General features: G+C 40.6%; 1 protein-coding gene across 1 annotated transcript; it reads left to right on the forward strand.

Annotated features, from left to right (window-relative positions):
- Positions 1 to 338: 338 nt before the first annotated feature.
- TAF15 (TAF15 RNA polymerase II, TATA box binding protein (TBP)-associated factor, 68kDa) lies at positions 339 to 17,719 on the forward strand (the record flags this gene model as incomplete). Its single annotated transcript, XM_009085068.1, has 15 exons — positions 339 to 375; positions 1,429 to 1,477; positions 1,659 to 1,749; positions 1,828 to 1,945; positions 4,425 to 4,708; positions 5,513 to 5,627; positions 12,313 to 12,347; positions 12,945 to 12,977; positions 13,552 to 13,661; positions 14,209 to 14,338; positions 15,513 to 15,602; positions 16,606 to 16,690; positions 16,781 to 16,866; positions 16,964 to 17,066; positions 17,359 to 17,719. Coding segments are annotated over 15 exons (1,406 nt in total), but the record flags the coding sequence as incomplete, so codon positions are not given.
- Positions 17,720 to 18,940: the final 1,221 nt, after the last annotated feature.

Below are 18,940 nucleotides of genomic sequence, written 5' to 3' on the forward strand. Positions count from 1 at the left end.
GATTAATTAAGCTGCTGCATTCTGCTCATTGATGATGGCACTGTATTCCATAGCCATTAGAGGGGGTTGTACAGTCCTGGATATTTGAAGGGAATGGAATTCAGATCCTTTAAAAAAGGACAGTTCCAAGTGGCTGTATCTGTGTTGTGTCCCCCACACCCTGTGCTACTGTCATCTTAGTTAATGAAGAAGAACCTGTCCTATTCTGCAGGGAAAGTAGTTGCATTATCCAGTATACTTGAACCTTTCTCCCTCTCCCCAGATTTTCTCCTCTTACAGTAAGCAGAGAACTAAAATGTTAATTGAAAATTCACAATATGACTTATTTGTTTTTCTAGATTCTGGAAGTTACAGCCAGTCTGGGGGCCAGCAGAGGTATGTGTGGGGTTTTCTGCTGTTAGCAATTGCATCTGCAAAATAAAAGACCCATCTAATATTCTCAGCATGATGAGTGAATCTTCAGGCATGGCAGAGTGTTGATATGTTCTTGGAGTTAGGGATGCAGAAAGCTTGTACCTGGGCCTTTAGCAAGATGCCATAAACCAAGAAAAAACAATCTCCATTCCTGAAAAAAAGACAATAAGGAGGTGTAAATTGGAATGGCATCTTGGAATAGCAAGAACTTCTGAAATGTCATGAGTATGGGGAAATACTTTTCGTGTGACTGCCTTAAGCTGTTCACTGAGATTGTAGTCAAAAGTTATATAAGTTGGGCCATATAGATGTAGAATTTCATTATCCATTTTATTTTCCACTTGGAGGGAAATTTTTATTCAAACCCTCTGGTGACTGTTTGCAATTGTGAATTCTAAAAGTCAGTTCATAAAACAACTACAATTTTGGGGGTGTTTCAATCAGTGAAACATACTTTTATGGAAGTATGAAACTCATAGCTAATGCTGAGTGTGCTAATGAAAATCATAAGGTTCTGTGCATTGCCTGAGCTTGGGTTTGAGTATGATGAGTTTCAGCAAAACAGTCCAGTAAGTCTTGAAGTGTCAGAATAATGAGCAAGTACAATATAGAACCAGTGTGGTTTTTATGGTGATGTTATTGTTGGATACTCCAACAAATACCAAACCGACAGTAAGTGATTAAAATAAAATGAACTTTGTAAGAGTATACTGAAAACCATAAAATGCCTTGGCTTTATATTCTGGAGAACCTGTCAAATTACAGCAAACTCAACTTTCATGTCTTTTAAATTTACACTTGAAACAGCACAGAAATTAAAATAAGCTGTTCTTGTTTCTGTCAGTCAACTGTGGTAACCACTGGTTCATTGGTTCATTCTAATACAGCTGCAGTAGTGATTAAACATCTCTTTTGGAATGAAAAGAAACTGAAAATAACCCCCAAAATACCTTTACTTTCCAACCCTTCTGGAGGGCACTGTAAGCATTCCCTAAATACTTGTTTCTCTTGCAGCTATTCGTCCTATGGCAGTCAGAGCAGTCAGAATTATGGACAAGGACAGGTACGTTGGAAAAACCATCCTGGATTTCAGAACTGATGTTCCTTGAGTGAAATCATTGTTCCTGGGCCAGGAGGAATTCCATTCCCAGCTGTGCTTGTTGTTTGCAGTTGTGTCTAGCCAAGGAAAACTGTAATTACCTGCTGTAGAAGTTACTTATTTGAGTACATTCTTGAAATTTCAGGGATATTCTGGTTATGGGCAGAGTGGAGACAATTCCTCCTATGGACAGAACTACGGAAGCTATCATGGGAACTATGGACAGAATCAATCAGGTTTGGCTAGCTTGTTACATTCATTGGCAGGAATTAAAAGGTGAATGTTGACTAAAAATTTTCTTCCTCCATTTCCAGGCTATGGACAAGATTCCCAGGGATATGATGATGAGTCCAATTATGAAAATCAGAATCAGAGCTCATACAACCAGCAGTCTTATGGCAGTCAGGGGCAGCAGAAAGGGTCATCCAGAGGGTAAGAAAGAAGAGTTTCACAGTATCTATTTAAAATAATGTCTAGTAGTTGTATATTCTATAACATTTCCTGTTATCATTGCTAAAAAAAGACAAATATTTGAAAATCCACATGCTTAAGACATTTTTATTGCCTAAAAGAACAGGAGGTACAGGAAGAATATTTCTTTGTGTAGGAAGGATGGATGCAGTTGTTTTGAAGTCAAGCTGTATGGGCAGAGATGCTTTAGAAAGTCTTTGGATAGTAGCTACAATGAAGAATGGACTTGGTAGAGAGTATTTTGATGAGGAAAAAGGCATATCAAATACCTCTTCAATCACATTCTTTTGTATAAACTTACAGTCCTCTTTTATTAGCTTCAAATAAGCTGTTAGCAAGGAAACTCTCAGCTGTTCTCAGATTGCAGGCTGCTTATCTGGCTTAGGATGCCTTTTCTTGATTAAAGGAGAAGAAAGGATTCAGAAATGTCAGTTAAGAAATATCTTTTGTTTTTCCAACTAAGTAGAATTCTGAAAACATTGTGGTTTTATATCCTCATCAATAACTTAAATGTGCACATGCCTGCTGACTCTGCTCCAGCACTGTGCTGCTGCAAATGGATTTTACTTGTTAAGTGATGTTGTATTCAGTTCAATTTCAGGAGGATTAATGATACCACTATGGAAGTATGTTGGAAAATACAACCCAACTTCCTATAATGACTTATAACACCACTTAGAGCTTGAATACCTTCATTGTCTAATTTACAAGCTCTGTGCATACACCTCGAGGTTACTGCTCGTGTTAGATCTTTATTGAGGCTCATGTGACCTCTTTAAAATACCTTGTCCTGTGTTAAACCTCCTTGTGTCCAAGGTCCAAATGGTTTTGTATTCATTTAAAAAAGCAAAGGCTTACTGTGCCAGCAGTAGGTGCTGCCACTCAGGGTGTCTTTTTTAGAGTTCTACAAAGGTAATAATGTAGTTTTTAACTCCAGGCATCCAGTGAAATAAAATGCAGCAGATAGATTCTCCAGCAAGTTGTCTGTGATCGAGAAAATAGAGGAAAGAAATCAGAGGGAAACTTTGCAGTGTATGGTTGTAACAAATAAGCAGAAACTGAGAAATTGAATGACAGCAGCTTTGAAGAGGGTGATCACAAAATTGTAGCTGGCACATCCTGAGGGAGGGAAGGAAGAGTGGCAGATAGTGGATGCTCTCAGTGATGCTTCCTTCGTTGGTGATGGTGCAAAGACTAAAGCAGAGCTGACTTTTGAAGTGAAGATATTAACAAAAATCTTCACAAGCTGTTTACCTCTGGGATTAGCTAGCTTAAAGCTGAGATCTAGGCTAGAACTGGGAGAGAGCAGCTTAGATGGTATTTACACAGATGGGATATTTTGGGATTGGTTGGACCCAATGGAGTGGATCTCAGGAGTGCTCTGGAAAGCTGATGGAAACTTTCTGTACTGGTTTTTTTCTGTTTCTGAGATATTTTGGTTATCAAGTAAGACTGCCAAAGACTGGAGAGTGGCAAATCTAGCACCTCATCTTTTGAAAAAGGCTGGAAGCAGGGAGGAAGGAGAGAAGAAAAAGGATGGCAGAAGTCAGTGATTAATTTCAGTCACTGATAAAATAAGACAGTTAAGCCACAACTAAGTACCTGAGGGAAAACAAAGGAATGAGTAACAGCCAATGTTCCCTGGATGCAATCTATTTCTCATAAATCTCTATTATGTCCTGCTGTGAAAGGGTAACCCAGCTGGAACTATTGGCTCATAAATCTAGATTTTCAGAATATTTTCATTTCTGCTTTGGATGCTGAAGTAGCTTAGGCAAGTGTGGTGTAGGTGAGATTCCCTTGTGTTTGCTCTGAAGTTATTAGCCAGGGAAGATTTATGACTCCCTCTTGGAATGTAAAGCTGCATTGTGTTGGAGTATCCTAGATGTGATAGTGTTTAATGTTTCTGGTGAAGGCTGGTGGGATGATGTGTGCAGATGGCACTAAAGTGAGAGGAACTGCAGTTATGTTATAGGCCATCATGAGTTAGAAAAGTTCTTGTCAAATGGTAGAATGCCCAGATGGAGCAGAGGTTGCAATTCAGCAAAAGCAGAATTTTGGTGTTTTGGTTTTTTCCAGGCAGAAGGTCTCAGCTGTATTGCACAACATGAGCAGTGGGGTCTGCCCTGCAGTTCCCTAGAGAAGGAGTTGGCGTAGCAGGTCACAGACTCTCCATCAGCCATTTACATTACTGGGAAGAGAGGGGACAATGTTGTACTGGGATGTGTAAAGGGAGGGATGCTCTTAAGTTACATTTACAGTGGAAACTCAGGCAGATATATCCCAACAGAACATAGAGTATGTTCATATCCATGTGCCAGTAGTGCCTGGGAAGTGACTGTGACTAGGAAATATTAGTAATGTCCTGAATTTTCAGCCGTTATTTTGCTCTCTATGCTGTGAACATTTAGCTATTAATACAAACTCTGTTTATTTTAAGTGGAAGAGGCTCTTATGAACACAAGTCAAACTATGGTCAGCACCAAAGCTCTTATGACCAGCAGTCAAGCTATGGACAAAACCAAGACTCTTATGACCAGCAGTCAAGCTCATATGACCAGCAGTCGGGCTATGGCCACCAAGGCTCGTATGACCAGCAGTCGGGCTATGGCCACCAGAGCTCATATGACCAAAAGTCAGGCTATAACCAGCACCAAAGCTCTTATGGCCACTCTCAGCAATCCTACCAGTCTCAGAAGGGAAGCTATAGCCACAACAGCCAAGGTAAAATTTACAAGTTGAATTCGATACTGGTTAAGAAAATTGAGCAGAAGCACTGTGAAATATTTGGATTTCCTTTCACAGACGTTTGATTTAATGAATAGTTAAAGCTCTTTTTCCATGTTGATGTTCTTGGGAAATGTTTTATTTGTTCAGGTATTATGCAGAGATGAAAAAGCTTGGGGGCCCCAAAGTGGTTTCATTTGCATGTGTCAGAGGCAGCCCTGCAGAATCCATGTCCCTGAGTTCTGCAAATTCCAGATGAAATTTTCTTTCTGAGCTATTTTGAACCTTCTTCCTGCATGAGGGTGACATGTCTTGATCAGTCATGAAGAGCTTTTGCATTTCACATTCCAGCTTTATGCTGTGTAGATGAATTCTGGGATAGAAGGAGAAGTTTAACATGAAGCCTTTCTCTGCAGTAACTTCACACCAGCAGCACAACCCACTCTATTTATCCTTGTTCTGTCTTCACTGATGTCTTGTGCAAACTGGGAAGGCTATATGGGAGGCAAATGAAAAGTGTGTTTTAGGCAATATGTTTAATGTTTGGAAAAGGGAGTGTAATTAAAGCACAGTGTGTTTGTGTTCTGATACACTTTGTGACCTTGGAAGCCAAGGAAGATAATGGAGCAAAGTTTGGTTCTGTTTCCAGCTGCTTTGTAGCACAGATAATATAAGAGATTCAGGAGTAATATATTTCAGATTTAAATGGCAGACTTGGAGGGGGAATTGTTGGGTGGGAATTGTCACTGTGCTGCAATTTGCACTGCAATTTACTCATGTTTTGTTTTGCCCATTCCTCAGATGATCGTCGTGAAAAGAGTAGGTATGGAGAAGATAATAGAGGATATGGCGGGTCACAGGGAGGAGGTAGAGGGGGATATGACATGGATGGAAGAGGTCATATGTCTGGATATAGGTAAGTGATCTCCTTCCAGTGCCTGCAGTTCCTTACCCTTAGTTCTTACTATTTAGCTGGTCATAATTTTTGTTTACTATATGACTATTCCTAATGTGGTTCAGATTTTGATTCCCAAAAATGGAAGGTTTCTAAAATTAAACCTTCCTGCACTGCACAAAAATGCATTTTGCCTAGGGGGAAAAGCTTTTAGGTTCAGATAGTCGAGTCCAAGCATTTGATTGTTGTGCCACAGAGCTTCATTTTATTTACTTGAGTTGCAATCCAAGAATTGCCCCAGCCCATCCCTTTGTTTCAGTTACAGGAAAACCAACAGCCAGGGATTGAGGAAGGTGAATAAAATTCATACCTAAGGGAGCTAACATTTAACCACAGAAATATTTTGACTTTACAATAATGGGAATAGTTCAGTAACTTGTTCTTTACTGTTTTTTTCCCTTTAAAACTTCTATTAAAACACATTTTTTTATTACTGACTTAGTTGTCAGTCTAAACACGTTTATTTTGGGTAGGTTTGAAACGCTGACAATACTGTCACCCCTTTTACCATTGCCTCAGGCTCTGTACTGCCAAGAAAATTTATGCACATATTTAATGTGCTTGCAGATGGTTTGATGCATCGGCCTGAGGTTGGGACCTTTGCTTTAAAGCTGTTGAATTAGGCCATATGACATATTATTTATTAATAACCTCTCACAATTGGTTCCCCTTTATGTACCTCTTGAGTGGTTGGGGGTGCAGAGTGCACTGATTCAGGGCAAAGACCTTGAAGCTTCCAGTGAACTTTGGGGTGTTACTTGTCAGCACCAAAGGGCTGCACAGCTCTGGGTGAAAACTGTAATTACACAGTTCTGTTTGATGGAACTGATCTAATTTAAATAAAATAATCCAACAGTGCATTAAGACTTGGTTACTCTTTAAAGTATTTATGTTTAAACCATGTTTAAAATTTGCCTGTTTCTGAGGTGCTCCCAGATTGGACTTCATGGTTTGCATTTAGTGATGTAGGTGGACCCTAACTCTGTTAATTAGGTGTGGTAGCACAATTACAAAAGCATGTTAATAGTTATTTTATGTGTGTTGGGAGCTTAATGTAATAGTAAACTGCATGAATAATATTTGTCTATTCTAATTTATAGAATAAACATTTAATTTATATACTATAAATGTATAGAATATAACAGTCTATAATATATAATGACATATAATGTAAACTTACTAGCCAAATAATTTCTAAGTTAATTTTCAGTTTAAACCAAACCTTAAGTAGAATTTCTGTGTGGTTGAGGGTTTTCCATCTCCCTGTGATAAAAGCTGGGATTTTAAGAAACTGTTTATAGCTGAGCCTTTTCCAATAAGAGGAAGGAATGTGAGCTTCAAAAAACATCCTGGTGGTAGATTTTGTCACTTTGAATCAAACTTGGGTCTTTGCAAGATAAAGTAAAATGAATGAATGTCTGTGAAAATAAAACCTCTTCCCCTATTTTCCCAAAATGTAAGAACAATTTTGTTCACACATCCATGTAGATCATTGTACTTCTGTGGGTTTGGGAGCCAAAAGAAGGACAAGAGGGGACAGGAATGGAGAAGTGGGGGAAATCCAGTGGGAAGGCATTGGTTAGGAATTCTGTCTGCTGCTAAGTGCTGCTGTCTGTAATAGCATTTGTAGTGACAATTTGCTGAAACCACAGTGTCATATATGTTTACTCAGTGTTTTTGCATAGTTGTGACAGAGGATTCTGCTTCTGACCTGTATTTTACCAGACATTCTTGTTAGAAAAGTCTAAAAGGTTAAATTAAATAACAAACTGTTTAATCAAGGGGAAAATAACTTCTAATAAGGTAAGAAATTGTGTTTAGTCCTGTGCAAATGTGGGGGTTTAGGGTAGTTGTTTGCTTTTACTTCCTTGGGTTTCTCTTGTTCATTTCCTGGGAAAAAATACATGTAGGTATATCAAGTCAGTCTCTGGTAACCATCATTGTCAGTTGTTTGCTTTGATCACATTTTAATGCTTAACATTAGATTGTGAAAATTCCATAGTCATCAGGAAATAATCTAAAAATCTTGTCTACACAGATACTTGTACTGCTGTGATCATGGAGTCACAGGATGGTTTGGGTTTAAGGGACCTCAAAGCTCATCTAGTACCATTCCCTGTCATAGGCAGGGACACCTTCCACTATTCCAGGTTGCTCCAAGCCCCATCCAGCCTGGCCTGGAACACTTCTAGGGATGGAGTAAGAATGTTGGCTTTGACTTTTCTAGTGGTTAGAAAGTAACATGTAAGTGAGTTACATCAGGCCCCAAAAAAATTGTTCCTTGACTTTACACGTAATGAACAGCTAGCATGAGATCATTGGGAATTAATCTCTGGTGTCTTAGTTGGTAATACAGCTTTGGTTGCAGCTTGTTTTCCATGGAAAAGAGCCCAGTTGTTGGTGTTCCTACAGCTGTGCTGCCTAGTCTGCCCTGCAGAGCTGATCCACCTGTGCATGCTGTTAACCAGCCTTGCCACTGTCCTGTGCCTGTGACACAGTGATTCAGCATCAGTTCTCCCACAAGATTCCTGCAAGTTATATTGCCCTGTATAACCTGACTCTGCATGTGAGACCCCTCCGAGCATCAAATGAGCAGGTTTTAAATGTTGAGGGCTTTATGTCTTTGAATAACCTTTTTAAAGGTACTTCAAAACATTGGTGGTAACGTGAAGGGATGATTTGTTCTCCTGCAAACTAGGAGGACCTGGACATGTGCTGTAACAAATGCTTTCAGCACTCATTTTGTGCCTGTGCAAAGTCATACAGCACTGAAGAAAAGATCTTTTGAGACATTGGGTTCAGGTTTCTTAGCTGTTATTACTCCAACAGAGAACACTCATTTTGTGTCAGAAGTTCAAATTTAAATCTTACTATAAACTTAGGGTTTCAGAATTATTCTTCAGATTTTTTTTTAGTGGTCCTGAATTGGCTCTTTTGAGAATTTAGTAGAGTTTTTTCACCCTTTGTTTTGAAGCTTGAAAAATTTATGATCTCACTAAATTTGTATTCTGGCTAAGTTAAATAATTTCTGTATTTCAAAGCCCCAGTAGAAAGTGTCATATTTTGATTACCGAGCAGGTACACCAAGGCTTGAGAATGCAGTTTTACTCTTAGGTTATTCATCCAAGTTTTCTCATAGAATTAGTCACCTTATTCTTAGAGTCCTCATCTGAAAATCAGGAATTAATTGCTCATTGTGGTTGTGGGACTGATTTGTTTTGGTTGAGCCTGAAAGTGGGAAACACAAGCAATACAAACAGGTGAGAGAAGTTTTGCTCTTGACTCTGCTCTTGCAGTCTGTGTTGGTGGAACTACACAGATGCAGTTTAGAAAGCACTTACCATTGTGCTTGGATTTGTCATAGAAATCCTAACTTGGCTCAGCACAGATGATTTTTTAACTCCTGTATAGATTTATGTTGATGTCCTATAGACAAAAGCTATGCCTACAGCTTAATTGTTGTATCAGCTGTTAGGAGTGGGAATTAATGTGATACAAAGAAACAACAGCTTAGTGTGTTTTTTTACAAGTGTGGTTTGTGTTCAGAATGAATATTTTGATTTGAAGTAGATATTCTTGAGCTTAGCCTTATATAGATTTTAGAAAAACATGAACAGAGGCAATAAATACAGGCGGGGGAAAAAAAAAGCCACTGTCAGTGACTTTATTGGTGCACTAAACATTCCTTTCTTGTTTGTAAAAATACACTCTGATGTGTAACCGACTTCTGGGGAGACAGATACATGTTGGAGGCTGAAATTTGGTCCTTGAATTCCTGGTGCTACTTCTGCCAGTATCTGATCACTTTTTAAAACTACATTTCTTTTATCTGTCATGCTGATCTCCCTGTGTACCTGTGCCTCTCATTTAAAGAGTTATTCACAGCTGGAGTAAGGCAATATCCAGATGAACTCCATTTGCAGTCAAGTAGATGATGATAAATCTATGGCTGAGAAAAGAACATCTGATTGTATTTCTTTCATAGCAGCAAGTTTTTATCGCTGTGAGTGGTTCCCTGTCACACTGTAGCTGCCTGCAGTTCAGTTCATTTGGCATCTTAGTTGGTGGCACTGCTGAATTCTAGCTGCCTGGTCATGACTTAACATAGGATACTACAGCTCCAGAGTCCATCTGTGGTCTGTGTGCTGGCCTGGGACAGCAATGGGCTGTGAAACACTGCAGTTGTATTTTCCACGTGTTTTATGACTGTGATGTGGGAACTAACTCAGTTGTTGAGATTGAGACTTGAATTTTGGGTCTCAGAGAGGGATAAATCTGAGACTGAGCCATCAGCTGTTTGCAGCCTGTTTGTGTTTGATTTCACTTGCTGCAGCATATCCAGGTGCCTCCAGGGATTCCTAGGTAGCTTTGCCCAGCAATCTCAGGAAGGTAACACACTGAAGCTGTATAAATCACATATAAACTGCCACTAAAAATGGAGGAAAACATTAATCCATCATCAAAGGCACCTGTCAGTGAATTGATACAGGTTTTTGTTGGGCCGGTCATGTAAGACTAAGCAGAACATAACGTACTGAAATATACTTGGGCAAAACCCTATTTTCTATATACATAAATTAGAAAACTAACAATTATTGATTGCACTTCAGTGCAGGATTACTGTAGCACAGAATTAGGAATTAGGCATTGCACTATGACTACATTTTGTATATCCAGCTCTCACTTCTCAGTTATGGTAGACACTTTTTTACCCCATCTTAGCAAATTCCTCACTTCCTGTAAAATCCTGGATGTGTTGACACAAACTTTCCTTCTGTGTGTGTTTTTAGATTGTTGGGTTTTTGTAATTTATGTCTCTGCTGCCTATACTTTCACATCAGAAAACGTTTGGATATTGCTGTCCTGCTCAACTGGGACCATAAATTGGGGTTGGAAAACTTTGATAACATTTCCATGGTGGTTGTATTCATTCTTGTTATTTCTGAGTTAAAATTCCAGAAGAAGAAGCATCCTCCAAAAAATTGTTGTGTCATAATGAAGGGTATTTTTAGCTGAAGTGAATTGGAGGTGGCAGAAAGGTATTTATAGTAAGTTTTATGATCACCACTGTGTTTCTATCCTCAGTCCTTGCAAACAGCCAGCCTTGAGTACAGACCAGCATTGATCTTGCATAAAAAATTCATTCATTTTACATCTGTAATGAGCAGAGTGAATTACTCACTAGTAAATGACACTGCAATTTCGCATTCAGATTTTTTTTCTGTGGAACAGCAATAAAATCTGCAGGGAAAATTTATTTTAAGAAAAGCCCCAGTAAAAGTGATAGTCTGTCATGACAAACAGCTGATACTCCTTATGTGTGCTGTCACGGAATGTCAGTCACCCTCCAGAGAATGTCTGATAATACCTGCTGGGACCTTATTTCTTTGTTCCTCACTCTGGGCAGATTTTGTCTCATAACTGTTAAGTATCAGCACCTTCCATTCATGACTTTGCATTTGCTGTAACAGAAAACAGATACTCAAGAGTGCCAAAGAAATGACTCCCTAATTTTACTTCATTGCCTTTTCTGGGGGCTTGTGTCCAATGTTTGGGCTCTGCTGTGTGGGCAGACAGATGGAATTAAAACCTGGAGTGACGAGTGCATTGGTGAAGAGACACAGTAGCTCCAGAGGCTGGAGATAGCCCTTTGCAGCAGGGTCTGAGCTCACACTGCTTTGTTTTTTAGCTGCTGAGTGTGAAAGCTCTCAGAATTAGGTGATCCTGCCTGATTTTGAGGTGGCAGCTGTGTCTCCCACATGAAGGAGGACAAACAGGGAGTTGTACATGCAGCATGAAATAACACTTGGTTATTGACTTTCTGAAACAAATCCAGGGGTTGTATTTTTCCTGAAGGCTTTGACTATTGATTACATTGTGTTCATAACATGGATGCAATTTAAAATGCTGTTGTGAAAAATCCTGCTGGTACAAACCTGTACATTGAAAAGAGTGAGGGTTTATTTTCATGCACATAATTGGAGGCATAACAACCTGTTTAAATCCCCTTCTAACCTTTGAAAATTGATGTGTGTAATCTCTTAACTTGGTCTACATTTTGTGCCACAGGTTTCAGAATGAATGAAATAAAACTTCACGGCCTCTGCTTTTGAAGCTCACATACACACACCTTCTCTGTAATGTCAAGTGCTGTAGTACAGTAGGTCCCCACAGCCCTTTGCTCAGAGAATGGCTGATTCTGCTGATTTATCCCCTGTACAGAAATGCAGAACAATGGAGGTTAATTAATTTTAGCTCTTCTTGTAGGAAAGTACTAATTATTCCAAAGCAGCGATTACATCTACAATTAAAGCCCATTAACCATCATGAAAATCACATTTTTGGTTAAACCCCTGTGTTTAATAGCAGTTATTCTGCTTTATGGGATGGGTGAAAACACTGAACCAATGACTTTTGTGTGGGGTAGTGTAAAACACTCCTTAGGGCTTCTCTCTCCAGTGCAGCACCCTGAGAGGTTATTCACTTTCATGTAATGTAATCTGCGAATGGGTAGTGAGGAGAACGTAGAGATGGTGCTTTAGAGACAGTAACTCTCAACTTGTCATCAGTTAACTGTAGATTGAGCCTTGGGCTCAGCACTTAGAGACTTAAGGAAGAAATCATTTCTTCAATTTTTCCTCTGCAGTGGTGGTGACCGTGGTGGCTTCAAAAATTACGGTGGTAAGTGCCGAGTATCCAAAAATGTTTCAGTGGAAATTCTTTATAAATCTAAAAGCCACCAATACCTTGTTACTATCTAGTAGAAGCATTATAGTGTTTTGGTGAGGCTGGTGTGTTCACGGGTTTTAATAGCCAAACTGTTAGCAATAAACTGGAGTTCTCCTTTGTCAAATTGCATGAAAGAATTTGTGGAGACAGTGACGTTCACCGGATTGTTTGCTTTATTTTCTTTTTAATTTCTGTTACAAAATGCTTCTTAGAAAGGTCCTAGAGGTAAAAAAAAAAAAAAAAAAAAGGGGGAAACTGCTTGGTGATGTGACAACCAGCATTTGCAAGCAAACACCAGCACAGCATCAGTGTGGCAACTGCCACATGCTGCCAGTTAAAGCCACGTTAACGTCCCACAGACACCTTCTGTCGAACGTTTAAATCTAGATATTCTCTAAATCTCTGGTTAATGTCTTAGATCTTAGATGCATTACATATGTTCTTTAAATATTTTCTTGTTGCTAAAAGAGTCACTTGAAAATGTTTTGCTAAAAATAGTCTTTTTTCTTTCTTTTTTTTTTTTATCCCCTTTTTAAACTCGTTTCATAGGTCAAAGGGATTATGGACCGAGATCAGATGCTGGTAAGGAAACAAGCAGTGAGTGGGAGTGGATTGTAGCTCTGAGGTCATTGCTTTTGAAATGTATATCTAGAAAGATGGATGTGGCTGCAATTCCCATGGCTCAAAAGAAATTTAGCTAAAGCATATCTTCCTGGAAAGAAATTGATTTATAAAGTGCACGTGAATTTTGGATGTTCATGCAGCAAGTAAGAATTTGCTGATGAACTTTGGATGTGCTTGAGCCAAGCAGCTGCTTTTACTGCCATCACACTTCTGCTAAGCTTGTGTTATTTAAAACACACACTGCTTTGATGGGTTGGATGTCCAGCTGCATGGAGAAGTTGGGTGTGTGGCAGACATCATCTGTGGAATGCATTCAGTCTCTGATGTCCTGCAGCATCTGAAGGTGCTGTGCATGCCTTGGTGAAGCTGATGGTGTTAACCTCAAAGTTATGCTCCATGCTCATCTTTTATTTCACACAAGATGCCTTTGGGTTTTCAGGGTTTGCTACTGGGCAGCACAGACCTGAGCTTAAAATGTTACTGCTGTTGCTACCACAAAACCACATGGTAAATGTGTCTTATTTTTCCCTAGATTCAGAGTCTGACAACTCTGATAATAACACTATCTTCGTGCAAGGACTGGGAGAGGATGTCTCAACAGATCAAGTGGCAGACTATTTCAAACAAATTGGTATTATAAAGGTAAGTGACACGAGAAATCATTGGTCAGAAGGGAGAGAACTTGTGGAGCTGTGTGTTGGAAATGCACTGGTATCATTCAAGGCAGAGTTTGCTCTCACTCCCCAGCAGTTGTAGATAATATTTTATCTGAGTTCCCAGCTGACAGCTCATCTGTAGGTTGGCAGCACTAGCACTTTTCTCCTAGTGACATTTAGATTGCTTTGTCTCTTCTTTACTCCTTAACCCTGACACTCTATCCATTGTACCACCCTTGTAATCCAGCAGGTGTGCCTCTGTGTTCTGTGCCTGCTGCTTCTGTTTCTGCAATTCTAAATTAGAGTCTAAATCCTGCAATTCTAAATTAGGTTTGCCCACGCTTGACCTCATTTTTTGTTAAAACTAGGCCCATCATTGCTGCATGGAGAGCAGCCAGTCAGAATCCTTCAGTCAAACACCTCTGTTTCTGCAGCTCCAAGAGATTCTTCTTTCTAGAGATACTTAGAGTTTATGCTCTGAACTGACTTTACCAATATTTCTACTATACCAAATGTCCAACCTTTCTTTTCAGACCAACAAAAAGACTGGCAAACCTATGATAAATCTCTACACAGACAAGGATACTGGCAAACCAAAGGGAGAAGCAACGGTGTCTTTTGATGACCCTCCTTCTGCTAAAGCTGCAATTGACTGGTTTGATGGTGGGTGAGAGTTCTTTTGGCTATTTATGAACCTAACAGACAATAAAAGAAGAAAATTAATAACTTCATTGGTGATCCTGTGCTACTTCTTGTGTAGTTTTTGGGTTGGGATGGATTTGGGGTGGGTTTTTTTAACCAAGATCTCTGGTTTATGGTATTTTTTGTGTGTTGGATTTTTCTCTCATTTGGTGGAACAGCAGTTAGTGGTTTACACCAAAAATATGTAATGAAACTGAGGGTTTGCTGCTGTACCTCAGTCATCCCTGCACAAGGTGTGAGAGGTGGTGTTTGTGTCACTTCTTGTTCAGACCCACAGAGCTGTAATCTGTGTTAGCAGCTGGAGGGATTCCCTGCAGTGTTAGCATTGATATTTTTAGTGTGGTGGGAGCATTTTTAGAGTTTGGGAATGGTTCTGGCACTCTAGTGCTGAGTGCTTTGTCTGTACACAGTGCAGAACAAAGGCTTTTAAATTCTGGGTTTATCCCAGAAACACACTGATGTCAAACTCTTCAGACTTGATGCAGGAAATAGTGACACTCTGGTAGCAGTAAACTTAAGGGGCTGAGGGAAAAGTACCTGCTCCTGTCACCTGGTGTGTCCGTGGAATTTTAGTAGTATTGAAACACAAGGGCATACTCTGCATCTGGTGTGAAATGATAGTGCATAAAAAATCTGCCTTGGCATGCTATTTTGTTAACAAAATGCAAACTGACTTTTATTTAGGTGGGTTAAGCAAATGTGACTATATTAGGCACATGTGCCAGTGTGCTCTGTGACAAGCATTGTGTGAACTGAGACCTTGAAAAGCATGAACTTTTTAAATGCACTTGGGAGTTAAGTTTTGTGCTGGCTGTTGTGGTACAAAAGCCTTCATAGAATTACAAACAGAGATCAAACATCCAAACTACTTTATCCATGAACATGGCCAGAAATCTTTTCAATGTTCTATGTCTAGTTAAATTGCAACTTAAATCTCATTAAACTACAATATCTGAGGGTTTATGGAGAGCCTAGCAACTACCTCAGTGCTTGCCATTTGGAGCAGGAGACTGACTGCAGCCTCCCTGTGTCTCAAGAGCTTTGTGTTCAGTCTGTGTGTGCAAATCACTTGTGCTCTCCTGGACTTGCTGCTGTGTTGTTGGGAGCTGTATTGATCCTTTCTCTCCTTCCACAGGAAAAGAATTCAATGGAAATGTTATCAAAGTTTCTTTTGCAACTAGAAGGCCTGAATTCATGAGAGGAGGTGGAGGTGGTGGCCGTCGAGGTGGGACTCAAATCTGTAGAATCCTTGGTTTTGTGTAGTTAAATGCTTTTTAACGATGATTGATTTATGAAAGAGAAGTTGACTTTGAAGCAGTGATTCATCAAATATATGGGCCTTTGGGATCTGCCAGGAGAGGGAGTAATAAGGATTGAACCAAGTTAAGTAAACTGAAATCTGTAATCTCTTTTGCACAGCACAGAATTTATGCTTTCCTTTTGAACTGGAAAGTTTCCAGGTCTTGTCTCAGCCTTGCTTTTAAAGAGATAGTGTAACAGTGATGTTGAGACTGTATGGGTTCCACAAACAGGTGTGAATTCCCAGTGAGTATTTGCTTCCTGTAGCACAGCCTTGAGATGCTCTGATGTTTCCAGCTGGTATTAGGGTAAATTGTAAATTATTCAGCTGCTGCTGACTTAGAGCAGCAGTTGGGTGTCTGACTCTTGTAACTACAAAGATGTTCACCTCCCTGATTCTCTGCATGTGCAGTTTTGTCAGTAGGCCACTGGATGCTCATTGCCACTTTACAGGAATCATGCTTTGGGCAGTGGCTGTCAACAAAGTGATTCTTCAAAACATGATTCTTCAAGAGCTTCAATCAGTAGAGAAGTTCTTCGTCTTTGTGATGCACAAAGCAAGAATGTTGTCCCTGTGCTTGTGTCAGAGGCATCCTGGCATTAATCCAGAGCTTTCTCTTTGTTGAACTAAGCTAAGTCTGACCATATGTGATTGATACTACACCTTGTTAAATCTTTCCTGAAGTGTTATTAACGCACATAGTGGGTTTGTGTTTACCCATTGGCCATTCAAGTGGGTTAAGTTTCCCTTTACTGCTGAAAAAGGATTGATAATACATAGTGGGGATGTATTTACATGAAACACTTACTCCTTCCACCTGAAAAGTCTGTCACTTAGGTTCTGAAGCCAGTGACAGTCCTTAATACATGTTTCTAATGTGCAGGTCACAGACACTTCTCCTTCATTCTGATTACAATTTTGTCTGCAGGTTCTCGAGGTGGCTATGGAAGAGGTGGAGGCTTCCAGGGTAGAAGTGGGGAACCCAAAAACGGTGATTGGGTTTGTCCTAACCCGTAAGTGTCACTTTAATCAGGATGAAATTTTTCATCTATGCTCTCTGAGCTTCTCAGCAGCTCAGTCTGGGCAATCCTTGTCTGTTCCAGGTCCTGTGGCAACATGAACTTCGCTCGCAGGAATTCCTGCAACCAGTGTGGTGAGCCCAGACCAGAAGATTCACGTCCATCAGGAGGTGTGTAAAAACAGCCACATCTCCTAAATGTTCAAAGTGTTTGTGTCACCTGCAGCTCTCTGAAAACCCTGACGTGTCTGTGTGCATTTTCCCCCAGATTTCCGTGGGAGAGGTGGCTATGGAGGAGAAAGAGGCTACCGAGGACGCGGTGGCCGAGGGGGGGATCGAGGAGGTGGCTATGGGGGCAAAATGGGAGGAAGGTAAGAGATGCCTTTGCCCTTGCTTGGCTGTGGAGCATATGGACTGTGGAATTGATAGAGACTGTGGGAAAAGAGAGCTGTTTGTTTACATGTGGAAACTCTGAGAAAATTAGCTGCAGATAGGAGCGTCCGGAGGAAATTACTTGGTTTGTCTGTGGAGTGTGTGAGTGGGTTTGGATGAGGCTGTTTAAACACAGAGCAATACACAGACATCAACATAGAGATGGTTGACTGGAGAGACTGTTTGTTACTTAATTTGTTATTTGCTTATAACTTTTTCTTTCTCTTCCAGAAATGATTTCAGAAATGATCAACGCAACAGACCATACTGAAGACCACTGTGAATGTTTTGTTTGTCTTCTTGATGCGTTTGATAGTGAAATTGCCTGCAGCTTCACCCATGGCCTCTTTGGATAGTGGAATTGAGTGAAACTAGATTTTTATTTTGGTGGGAGGGACTGGGGTGGTTTGGGAGGATTTTTTTTAAGCAAGACATGGAAATTTAATCTTAATTTCACCATTCTCCTCTTTTCTTCCCCCCCCCATACCTTTTCAACAGGCCCTAAGAAGGAAAAGGATAAACTGTAAAATATTGCCAAAATATGAAGTGTTTTGTAATACAACAATAAATGCTGATTGTTTTATTTGTGAAATTGCACTGTTTCACAATTAATTCAGTTGCATGCATTTCCATACATATTCCCTGTGTTCCTGTGGTGTGGCCTCAGCAGTAAATAGGCCCTTGTTTGGAATGGCACTGTGCTTTGACCCTGTGTGTGCACAAAATCTGCAGTTAAGTCAGTGCTTAGCCTCCTTGCTGTCCCTGCCCTTTATCCCAGGCTTGTCCCCTGCTCCTTTCCTATTTCCCTGTGATTGTTCAGTCTCAGATTGTGCTGCCTGCAGTCCTGCTATGCCACCTGCTTTGGTCTGCCCTGCACCCTCAAAGGTTAGAAATGTTGGAGGTTTGTTTTTTAAGCTGAAGTTATTATTTGGAGGGAAGAGGCTAGAGGGTGCTCTTGCCTGCCACTATGCTGGCAGATGCAGGGAGTGGTGGTGGCTGGAAGGAAAGCAAGGATCTGTGACTGGGAGCAGTGGGTGTTTTTTCCACAGCAGAGCTGAGCTGGCACTTTGCACTGTGCAACCACCTCCTGGGGATGCACCTGGAGCCCTCAGAGCTGAGCAGAGCTGGGAATGGCTGAGCTGAGCACAAAGCAGCTGTGCCAGGGCAGGTGTGGCATTGCCCCTCGGGTCCCACTGGTTCCCGCGTGTGGTTATGGCTTTAGCTGGTGCTTTCAGTGTTGGGAGCAACAGTTGTAGCTGCCGGCACTTTGCACTGTGCAACCACCTCCTGGGGATGCACCTGGAGCCCTCAGAGCTGAGCAGAGCTGGGAATGGCTGAGCTGAGCACAAAGCAGCTGTGCCAGGGCAGGTGTGGCATTGCCCCTCGGGTCCCACTGGTTCCCGCGTGTGGTTATGGCTTTAGCTGGTGCTTTCAGTGTTGGGAGCAACAGTTGTAGCTGCCTTTAATGCTGACTCAGCTTCCAATCTTGCCTTCTCCCCCGAGCTAAGAGCACTTAGCTCTTCAAACAGCCACTGCCTGGCTGGATTACCAAGTAGACAAGTAATTCAAGTGAGCCACAAAACCACTGGAGCTGTCACCACCTTCACAGCTTTTCCAGCTTGTTTTGTTTATGTTCAGATCTGCACTGGGCAAAACACAACCTGAGTTCTTACGTGGTTTTTAAGACTGAAAACAACTTCTTCAGCAGCTGTTTGGTCTTTCAGAAGACCAGCAGGTCAGACAGAAACACTACTGGCTTAATGGCACTGAAGTTTTTTAGTTGTCTTTGGTGTAGATAGAGTTAAATTAGTTC

Source organism: Acanthisitta chloris, unplaced genomic scaffold (assembly GCF_000695815.1).
Source record: "Acanthisitta chloris isolate BGI_N310 unplaced genomic scaffold, ASM69581v1 scaffold38201, whole genome shotgun sequence".
NCBI classification, from domain to species: domain Eukaryota; kingdom Metazoa; phylum Chordata; class Aves; order Passeriformes; family Acanthisittidae; genus Acanthisitta; species Acanthisitta chloris.